At 43.5% G+C, this 11,620-nt stretch overlaps 1 protein-coding gene across 9 annotated transcripts in view; it reads left to right on the top strand.

The window, feature by feature from the left end:
* The first annotated feature begins 902 nt into the window (after positions 1-902).
* Positions 903-11,620, top strand: part of SCAF8 (SR-related CTD associated factor 8) — a 331,677-nt gene continuing 320,959 nt past the window's right edge. For 8 of the 9 annotated variants that reach the window (XR_016311644.1, XR_016311647.1, XR_016311646.1 and 5 more), the window contains exon 1: positions 903-1,032. Coding sequence is in view for 2 of the 9 variants with exons in the window: in XM_089669768.1 (XP_089525894.1) it covers positions 1,003-1,032 (30 nt within the window). In the remaining 7 variants the exon portion in view is untranslated. The remainder of the gene's footprint in view (positions 1,033-11,620) is intronic. The other variant, XM_089669769.1, reaches the window with a different exon arrangement.

Genomic DNA, 11,620 nt, shown 5'->3' with positions numbered 1-11,620 from the left:
GAGAAGTTGGGGAGGGGGCGGTAAAAATGCAGTTCAGCTGAACTCCCCCCAAAAAAAAACATTATCTATAGCCCTGACATCAGTTGTGGGCCAAATTCTATCTCGCCCTCTATCTCCTATTGCTGAAGATCCTTCAGTTCCACCATCTCCCACTTCCAGTTAGTAACTCTCTTCCACTATAAGCCAGTTGTGGAACTGTAACACCATTCTAAGGAAACTGTAAAAGCAAAAATAGTTTATTTACAGCATTTTTATGCTTTACATTGTGTATTTGTGTCAAAGGTGTACAAGACTCACTTTGTCATACTTGCGAACAAATCCGATTTACGAACATTGTCCCGCAACAAAACTTGTTTGTAAGTCAGGGACTTCCTGTACTGTTATGGGTTTAGTAACTTCCAACCCCCAGCATTGTGGAAAGTAGTCTGCTGGACAAACTCCGCCCACTTCCTTCTGATTGACATCACTTCCCCTCTATACCCGCGGGTCCTTCATACCCTTACGGTGAGGGGGCGTTCCCCTGTATAGCACACACCCCTGGCCAGAGATAACAGGCGTACCGGTGTCATGAACATATCAGTCTGTGCCCTATGCCTTTCTGGCGGGTGATTGGCCGGTCATGTGTGAGGAGAAGGCAGTGTAGGCGGTCTGTGACCAAGGAGTGAGCGGCAATGTGGAGACCACAAGTCCCGGCCGGTCTAGGGCTGGGCGGTGGTAGCCGCAGCCGGTGTAGGACTGGGAGGTGATGGCCGGGGCCGGTGTAGGACTGGGAGGTGATAGCTGGGGCTTGTAATTCCACAGAGGCGCCCACACACAGGCGTCTATGGTCTGTCAGAGAATGTCTCTTTCTACACTCCGCACTTCTCCGCATCCCCTGTCACGAGGCCTGAGCTTCCGCTTCCTCCTCCTCCCCCTGCTCCCTCCTCCTCCCCTCCTCTGCCCCTCTCAGGCGCCGTCGCCACCTCCTCCTCCAAACAACACGGCGCTACATCACCCGACAACATGGAGGCCGTCAAAACGTTTAACAGCGAGGTTTGTAGCCGCACATCCCGCTTCTCATGTGTCCTGCTCTCTTCTCTGTGTGGGTGTCACATCGGAGGGCCGAGCGCTGCCCTTGGTGTGCAAAATGTGTGCCGTACTGAGGAGGAGGGGGCCTGGGCTCAGCGCTGCCCCATCAGCCTCCTTCCCTTCTACGCATTATCCAGGCCGACCATTCTTCTCTAGGACGGGGCTCCGTTCACTGCATCCCTCTGGCTCTACTCCCAGGCCTCTGCTGCAGTGTAGGCCTGTGCTGGGGACACTGATTTCCTGAGGTAGTGACCCCGGGATCAGAGTACACCATGCAGTAGTCTCAGCTTTGTGAGAAGAGACCTCCTTCATGGAGGGCTTCTCTCCATCTAATGCATAAAGCAGATTTATCAAGCTTTTTTTTTTGCACATAGATGATGCATGGAGTATAATGCAAAAATGAACCCCTGAATTCTTTATCAGAATGATGGTCTTGTTGCTCGAGAATGCATGGTTCTTAAAGCATGCCCACAGCACCATGGCCAGTCCACTTCCCTCCTTTTTGTTGCAGTTGTACGCTTGCCACTAAAATCAAACCATTGCGGGTGCAGGAAGGCCTGTAAACCGCATGCAATCCCACAACCGTAGCAGAAATGTGCTGCTGTTTAGCAGACCCGGGGCTCCATTCATTTTTGATGGCCCCCACATTGGAAAAAGCAGTTTGGTTTCCCGTGTGCGGAAAGCACCATACGGGTTTCTTGTGGCCTCGTATTTTTTTTTTTTTTTGGTTTTTTTAGGTCTCTTGCATGCAGGACATTTTGCAGTCTTTGCTAGATGACTCTCCTGGCAGCAGCGTTTTGCCAGAAAAAATGACGCTTGTAAATGTGTGTAACTCTGCATTTGGGCGTTTTTCATTGGTCAGAATAATTTATTCTGGCTATGGAAATGAATTGATGCTCATGCGCTAAACGCGTATAAATGTGTATTTAGACATGTTAATACATTTTTACATGCATCAAGTGGTTTGTTTTTTTTTAATTTCTGCTAAATGCTGCTTCTCCTGGGCTCACTGGCAGTTATTTTATGTCTCTAAACTCCTCTAAGTGTGCATGGAAACATAGGTTAGCATACAAGGGCATTTAGAGGCAGAAAAAAAACCGCCTGACGTCTCTAAGAACAGTGTTTAAAAAAAAAAAAAAATCCAGTGTGCATGAGGCCTAAAAAAAGTCGGACTTTTTTTCCCTGTATTTACTGCAGGTACGGCACCCCATTCAAATGAATGGTTGCTATGCATGTGCAAATGTGGCCGCAGGGAAACGTAGAGATGTGAACCCATTCATAACACATCTGTTGCAGTGGCTAAGTATTTTGGCTTATGTGGGAAAAGGCACATCATGTTTAAATAAAAAATCAACTTAAGCGGGGTTAATGCAGATAAACACTGATGCTGTAGATCCTGTTTTGGATATGCTTTTTTTTTTTTGTTTGGCTGGTTCACACCGTAGGCAGTCAGTGTGGCTTTCTTTTTTTCCTGCATCAAATACGCACAGACAGTGGGTTACATGGATCCCATTGGCAAAGTTCACACCATTGCAGTGCGTTCCAATACAGTCAACAAAAGTAGAACATGCTGCATTTTTTCTGCAAAGAAGTGCACTGGAGCACAGCAAAACACATAAAAAATGCACTGGAATAGCAAAAAAAAGGAGGGCGGGGGAACACACTTGAACGCTTGGAAAATGCATCAGGAACACATCTGGACTGCGTCTCTGTGGTGCAAACCCTTAGATACCTCACTTGTCACCTAATAAGAACAAAAACGGATAGTGGTCACCTTCTGACTGGTTATTGTGCCCATTAAATCCTAATGCCGGCTTTTGTTTAAGTGCCCTTTCACACTAGAAACGTTGCGTGAGTCGCACAATAAAGCTGTGCGGTTCCTGTGTGATTCACATGCGGTTCTGTGCAGTACAATTTCAGCCCATTCATTTTAAATAGGCTGAAATTGCATCACACCAAGAGTAGTACATGTATTATGTTTTGAAATGCGTGGCAACTGGATTACATGGTACTTTTTTTAACCATGCGATTTGGTTTGTGCAAATGCACTGTTTGGGGTGTTAACTTTGCACTGATACCTGCAGCAGATCGCAAGGGCAGCGCAATTGAAATGCGGTGTGGGTTGCTGCACGGGAACGCATTCTAGTGTAAAAGGGCCATAAAGTGGAACTAAAGTTCTACCTTTTGGAAACTGAGCATTCAGGCTCTATTGCAGAGGAGACCTGCAATGTCTCTTCTGCCATAAAAGAAACCTCCCTGCCTGTTGTCTTCTTTGGAATGTACACAGATCTCCACGAGCACTGCTCAGTTTACATTCTGGCACAGCACGTGTGCCAGGACGACTGTACTGCACATGTACAGGACTGACAGCATCCTACCCCAGCCAATGAATATGGTCACAGCCCAGGAAGAAGATGGGTAGACTATGCCAGTGAGGGACATTGGACCGCTAAAGGAGATGCATTGCAGAGTTTAGCTTTACTTAAATGTTAAGTTCATTTTTGTAACCTGTTACAATAATGATATAATAGGGCTCATGCACATAGGCTTCATGTCGAGCTTAAATGCTGTTTTTAAAGGCGTTTTTTTTTTTTTTTAAAGCTTGTGAAAGCACCCCTGTGTATCCATGCACACATAGGTATTAGAAGAAGAGCGTTTACAGGCTGAAAGAAAAAGGAACTGACGAGTAGAAAAAATGTTGAATGTGCATAAACGCTATTTGTCTAGTTTTTTGAGCATTAGTGCATTCTAGTGGCCAGGATAAGTTTTAGCCAATAGAATGCATTCGCGTTAAACGTGTGGGAAATATGTGGGCTTTTAGTTTTTAATCAGCATTCTTCTAAGAGTTCTGGCATTCAGAGGGGCTTTTACAGATGCCCCGTGTTTGAGGCCTTACAATTAAATCAAACCTGGAGTTAGGTCTGAAAGCGGCAGTGAAGTGTTTGTTGTTTTTCATAAAAGACTTCCTGCAGAGTAATGCCATAATGTGCTAGTATGCACTTCATACATGCACATTATGACACTTACCAGTGAAAGGATTCCCTCCAGTGGCTCACTGTCACTGCTGCTAAGGCTCCATCTTCACCTGGTCTTCCTTCTAGGTTTGCAGGCTCCAGCCATTTGAAAGGGCAGCCATACATACATACATACATACATACATACATACATACAAAACACTAAGTTCAGATTTATGGTGCACATAGAAGATGATTTTTCATTTTTCTCTTAAGTGACAGCTGTTTACACGCAATAAATGCACTTGAGTTGACAAGCTTTCTTTTACGTGTTGTGTTGGTGTGCCTTGTCACTGCAATGGTAACTTTTTTCCCTGCTTGGAATGGGGCTATAAAGAGACCCTGTTACTAAAGGCAAATAAAACCTGCACAAACAGCTGTAAAATAGTTATACCTACTATTACTGTTTCTCTTGCTGCCAGTCTTTGCTTTCTTGCAGAGCTAGAGCAATTGGAAATTTTAGCATCCAATACTTCCATGTATATTGGGTGCCAGAATCTTTTCACTGTGTGCTGTGGTACCCCCACCCTCTTGCCACTGCATCACTGGTATGTCATTTTAGGACTGCATAGAAGGGGTGGGGGAAGCACAGAATGCTGCAGCAAGACATGGCATTCAGCATAAGTAGAAGTATATATTGCAGGTCCCATTTCCTGCCGACTCCTGGTTGTACAAGTGAGCAAAGATTGGCTGAAAAGTGGTGATTCCAGCAAGTATAACTACTTTTGTTGTGTGTTATCCAGCAAAACAATCTTTTCAAAGTTAGAGAAACCTATAGGCTGCTATTGTGGTCTTAATCTGCAAATTCTAGTTGCTTGGCTTTCACTGACCCAGAAAAGTATACAGATAAGAACTTATGGGTTTTCCAATATACATACTTGTCCTGGGTCAATAACTAAAGCCAGAGAGAATCTACTTAAAGCAGAGTTCCACCTGAAAAAAAAAAAGATCAAAAGTCAGCAGCTACAAAAACTGCAGCTGCTGACTTTTAAAATACAGCTACTCACCTGTCCGTTGGTCCAGCGGTGTCTTCACTGCTGGTTTCACCGTCCGTCTTCTCTCCCTGGTGCCGGAATCTTCATTGTGGGCACTCAGCTGTGACAGTTTGTGGCTTTACAGCCGGGTGCCCACTGTGCATTTGTGAATGCCCCCTAAGTCTTCTGGGACCTGTCACGTGTCCCAGAAGACTACAGGGAGGGGGGGAGGACAGCTTCTGATTGCCTAGGAGATCACAGCAGAAGTGGGAGCGGGTATCTGTCAAATTTTGGTACCCGCTCCCCAAAGGTGCCAATCCTTAATGGGGAGCGGGGGACAAAGGCTTAAAGTGGAACTTCCTCTTTTGGGTGGAGCTCCGCTTTAAGTCAGCCAAGTACAGTATAGCATTTTCAGGTGGAGGCCAGCATTGGCAGCCTCCACATTTCCTTTAGGAAAGTTTGAAAGTTTTTTTTTTTTTTTTGCTTTCATTATTATTCCCATGTATTTGAATGGAATGGGTAAAGTTAGAACCTCTTTCAGGTTGAAACTGCTGTCTGTCACTTCTAAGAAGATTCACCTCCTACATTTCACCTGGTGATCCATGTCAAATCTTTAAAATCAAAGCCAACATTTCACAATTGCCACTGGACCAGGAATGGTGAGGAAATCTTCAGATGGGGACAGCTGGAGTTGAGAGACCAAAGTTAGACCTATACTCTTAGATTTTTGTCTTTCAGTACAAGAGAGAGTCAGTAGATTGCTCTATTCTGGCTAAACAGTGTGGATGGACAAATCTCCACTTCAAGCTTTTGTATTCTATACCTGCACAGTGACTGCATCTGATTGGATACAGTCACTGTTCAGCCCAAAATTTGCTGCCTGGTTCCTTTTGTTTTTTAAAATGACTATTGTTGAGCTGATGGTGCCAACAGGGCCACCCTCTGCTAGAACTTTGGCTGATTCAGCAGGAATGCAATTTGAGTTGTGCATGGCTAGAATTACTCTGACCTCTGTTTAGAACAGGAAGTGAAGGAAAGACTCCTCAATGTGACACAAACGACAAACATTTTTTTTTTCACTACAACCTAAAGGAATACATTTTGTCTTATGCTTTACTATATATACTATATATTTTAGTTTCCCTGGACTTGGCAGAGTATCAGGTTAGTTTTGTAGGCAGGCTTCAAAAGGAGTTTAGATCACTTTATTAAGCTCCCCCAGAGTTCTGAACTACTGCTGCAGCTCATAAAATTCCTGTACAAGTTACAGCTTTCATAAAGCTACAACTTGCTTAGGGCAATGTATGTTTACCCCTTCCTAGGTACCGAGTACTGAAAAAAGTGTAGTGTGGTGGTTGGGGCAAATGTAATCTAACTTTACCTAGTGAAAAAACTAGCCAAACTAATACTGGGTGCACTCTTCATGCAGGCCTCGATTGTGCATGCAGTCTGAGCTCTCCTACACTTTTTGATACCATAATGGAATGCGAGCAGTTGTAAAGTAGCTGTTATAAAAAGGCCCATGTTGCATTGTAGTGTTACAAATAGCAGTTATTATTGTATGTACAACATAGCTACACTAGGCATCATTTATTTCTCCCTTAGACCCTAAGCACACTGGGTGTTTAGCCCGATTGCATGGGGCTCTGGCTGCGGTCAGAGAGCACAGGTGCACCGTCCAAGCCTGCTACCAGCAGCCAGTCAAACTAAGAAAGGCTGACAGGTGCTGCAGTTGGATGGTGCACCTGTGTTTTCTGCCTGCAACTGAATGCCAGAGCCCCATGCACCAGGGCTAAACATACAGTGTGCATGGGTCACTCATTGGCCCCGGACACTCATTGGCACCTTTTGGGGGGGAGCAGGTATCTGGTTTTGACAGGAAGTTTGGCCCCCCCCTGCAGCCCTCTGGGATATTTCACAGGTCCCAGAGGACTGCGGCCTATTCACAAAGTGCAGTGCATTTTGCTCATGAGCTGTAGGAAACCAGCTGGTTTCCCTTAGTCAAGATGGCGGCGCCAGCACCTGATAGCCGATTGAAAAATCGGATCAGAGTGAGGACACTGCTGGATCCCTGGACAGGTAAGTGCCCTAGTATTAAAAGTCAGCAGCTTCACTATTTGTAGTTGCTGACTTTTAAATTTTTTTGGTAGGAGGATTGGGGGTTGGAACTTAAAGTAATCTACTGCAGTGCATTAAAGTCTCTTTGGCATGTTTACCTTAAAGAAAATGTAACAGACGATACCTTTAAAATCTATAAGGGTGTCAGATGTACAGTATATTGCATAATGTTGGGTATGTTCTTTACATCCCATCACCGACTTCCACTGTGTAAGGTGAATAGAGGTTCTCCTGCAAGTTCCCATGAATGTAAAAGTTGAAAAATATACCATTTGTGAACCTGCATGGGTTTGGTGTCCATTTGAAGTGTTAGTATGTACAGATGTTTAGATTTGAGTGCTGTAAAAACAAAATTTTTAAGCATAAACATGTTAATAGTTAAGATGCAGGGATACTAAAAGGCACTTTCACATAATGGGAAACTTACTTTTACCAGATAATAGCTTTCTTATTGCGTGTGTCCATATACACTCACTGGTCACTGTATTAGGTACACCTGCTCATTTGCTTGTTAACACAAATTGCTAATCACCCAATCATATGGCAGCAACCTAATGCATTTATGCATCTAGACGTGGTGAAGACGACTTGCTGAAGTTCAAACCAAGCATCAGAATGGGGAAGAAAGGGGATTTAAGTGACTTTGAACGTGGCATGGTTGTTGGTCCCAGGCGGACTAATCTGAGTATTTAAAAAAACTGCTGATCTGGGATTTTCACGCACAACCATCTCTAGGGTTTGCAGGGAACGGTCCGAAAAAGAGAAAATATCCACTGAGTGGCAGTTGTGTGGACGAAAATGCCTTGTTGATGTCAGAGATGAATGGACAGACTGGTTCGAGATTACAGGCAACAGTAACTCATGTCAATATGGACCAAAATCTCTGAGGAATGTTTCCAACACCTTGTTTAATCTATGCCACGAAGAGTTCTTATAAGGCAGTTCTGAAGGCAAAAGGGGGCCAACCTGATACTAGCAAGGTGTACCTAATAAAGTGGTCGGTGAGTGTATTATGTGATGTAATAATGAAAAAAAGTGATGGTGCTTTAGGTGATTAATCTTTAGGCCAGCTGTACATGACATTACAAGCATCATTAATTATAATTGGGTAATTAGAAAAAGTGCCTAGGTGTCATGAAATGTATATGGTGTTGACTGAGGCAACAAACATGCTTGAAAATGTCTGATGCTGATAGCACACCTAAACCCTTTAATGGATCATGCTTCTTTACAGCCACCTTCTGTGCTCATTTGCAAGCTGCACCCATAAAGTTTCTATTGCTTATTTAACGCCCACTGCAAGCTCAATCTGGCTTTAGATCTGTGTTCTAGCCCATAAAGGCTGTCATCATCCAGAACATACACTGTATTGGAACACCCCTCCAAATCATTGGATTCAGGTGTTCCAATCACATCCATGGTCACAGGTGTATAAAATCGAGCACCGAGGCATGTAGATTGCTTCTACAAACATTTGTGAAAGAATGGGTCACTCTCAGGAGCTCAGTTAACTCAAGCTTGATACCGTGATAGGTTGCCACCTGTGCAATCCAAGTCCATCTGTGAAATTTCCTTGCTACTAAATATTCCACGGTCAACTGTTAGTGGTATTATAACAATGTGGAAGCAACTGGGAACAACAGCAACTCAGCCACAAAGTGGTAGGCCATGTAAAATGACAGTGTAAAACGGGGTCAGCGCATGCTGAAGCGCAGAGTGTGCAGAAGTGGTCAACTGCAGAGTCAATAGCTGAAGACCTCCAAAATTCGTGTGGCCTTCAGATTAGCACAACAGTGCGTACAGCGCTTCATGAAATAGGTTTCCATGGCCAAGCAGCTGCATCCAAGCCTTACATTATGGTGTGGCATTGTTTTTCAGGGGTTGGACTTGACCCCTTATTTCCAGTGAAGGGAACTCTTAAGGCGTCAGCATACCAAGACATTTTGGACAATTTCATGCTCACAACTTTGTGGGAAGTTTGGGGATGGCTCCTTCCTGTTCCAACATGACTGAGCACCAGTGCACAAAGCAAGGTCCATAAAGACATGGTTGAGTGAATTTGAGGCGGAGGAACTTGACTGGCCTGCACAGTCCTGACCTCAACCGATAGAACACCTTTGGGATAAATTAGAGCGGAGACTGTGAGCCAGGCCTTCTCTTCCGACATCAGTGCCTGACCTCACAAGTGCGCTTCTGGAAGAATGGTCAAACATTCCCATAAACGCGCTCCTAAACCTTGTGGACAGCCTTCCCAGAAGAGTTGAAGCTGTTATAGCTGCAAAGGGTGGGCCAACTCAATATTGAACCCTGCGGACTAAGACTGGGATTCCATTAAAGTTCATGTATGTGTAGGTGTCACAATACTTTTGGCAATTTAGTGTATGTTCATACAGCCTCTCAATGATTGGTTAAGTAGACCTAGCCAGTTGGTGGCTACTAATGGATACAGCTCAGGAATTCTGACTTATTTGTTACATGCTTGTTTCATGCCTTTAACTCATATATGAAGCCAGAGAGTGCTGAAGTTTTCATTTTAAAAATTAAACAGTATAATACTGCACTTATCACCAAAAAAATCAACTGAAGGTAGTTGTATCTTAAAATGTGCTACTTTTTATGCAGTATCAGACATAATTTTCACATGCACATTAAATACACATTTATGTGTCACCTGTCATTTATTTTAAACATGTATGGGAAACAAAATGCAGAAATGGCCCTGGCAGCAAAAGGGTTATATCCCCAGCATTTTTAGTTCAACAAATTAAGCACAATAAAATAAACATTTCCAATAAACAATTCCTTCAAATCTTTACATCCACCACTTGCAGTTGAGTTCTAATGCTGCTGCAGTTAACAGTGGAAAGGGCAGTTTCCAGTTATTCTGTTAGCATAGAGGAGGGAGGCGCAGGGGAATGCATTGCTATCCTAGGCTACAGCTTTTATTGATGCACCCAGTGTACGGAGACACCACTTTAGTGTTTGCATGCAAAGTTGGTTCCATAGGATACTGCAAGAGAAAGGAACCACTCTTAACTGCTTCCCTGCCGCCCTATAGCAAAAATACTGCTGCAGGGCTGCGCAAAATCACGTATATATACACGGGATTCTCATTTCCGGGTAGTTGGTGCGCACGCCCCACCCTACCCGCGCTACAGATGTCGATCACTGGGTCTTGGCTGGAGATTCTCCACTGGCACCTGGTGTTTGCAGAGCAATACTGACAGGGGAGAGACCTGTGTGTAACAACACAGGTCCCTCTCCTGCCAGCAGTAACATGCTGTGGATTTCTCTCCACAGCATCATGTTTCCCAAGTAAAACACACACAGCACATTATGTTAAACAGCACACAGTTAACCATTTGATTGTCCAAGATGTTAACCCCTACCTGCCTAGTGTCATCAGTACAGTGTCAGTGTTTTTTATTAGCACTGATCACTTAAAATCATGGGATATCAGTGGCAATTAGTCAGCCCCCCCCCCCAGTGCAAGAAAGCCCGCCGCAGTCCCTGCTATAAGTTGCTGATCACCACCATTACTAGTATAAAGAAAAACAAACAAAAAATTCCAGTATGTATACCACTAGTTGTAAACGCTATAACTTTCATGTAAGCCAACTAATTTACATGTATTGGGAATTTTTTTTCTCAAAGACATTTACCAGAATACATTTTGGCCAACATTTATGACGAAATTTGATGTTTTAAATTTTTTTACTGGATATGTTTTATAGCAAAAAAGTCAAAAATATTGTTTGGGTTTTTTTTCCAAAATCGTCTTTTTTTTATTATAGCGCAAAAAGTAAAAAAACACACAGGTGGTCACATACCACCAAAAGCAAGCTCTATTTGTAGGAGAAAATGGACACATTTAATTTACAGCATTGCATGACTGCGCAATTGTCATTTATAGTAACGCAGCGACATATCGTATAAAATGGCCTGGTCAGGAAGGGGGGTAAATCCTCTGGACGGCAAGGGGTTAAATAAGAAATCTAGGGCAGCAATCTTGGCACCAGCCTAAACTGGATTTAAAGATAAAGAAGCTGCATGCTCATCAAATTAGCTCCTAAAAGTGTTTAAAAAAATCTGAGGGTTTAATATCTAAATTTTTTACATACACCTTGCAATACTGATGTGCAATCTCTGTTCAGTCTATTGAATTTACATAGTAGAAGCCCTAGCTATAAAAAATACACTTTTCTGTTGGTAGTGGTAAAGAATATTGTTCCATCGGACTTCAAGGTGTATGGCTAGCTGTAGGGTCAAATTAAGTGTGATCCCTGGTTCACACTGATGCAATTTCTGATGCATTCCAGAAAGCATGGAATCTCATGACAAGTGAAAGAACTTCTCTGGAGGCTGATCATACAGTGCTAACCCAATGGGATTTGCAAAAGGGATTCAACTTTCATTGCATCAGTTAGAACCTTGTCCTAAAGGTCA

The sequence above is a fragment of the Staurois parvus genome, unplaced genomic scaffold, assembly GCF_062004578.1.
Source record: "Staurois parvus isolate SC_StPar_1 unplaced genomic scaffold, SC_StPar_1.0 ptg000081l, whole genome shotgun sequence".
Classification (NCBI taxonomy): Eukaryota; Metazoa; Chordata; class Amphibia; order Anura; family Ranidae; genus Staurois; species Staurois parvus.
Note: the sequence above shows the minus strand (reverse complement) of the source record. Positions and strands in the feature narration are given on the sequence as shown.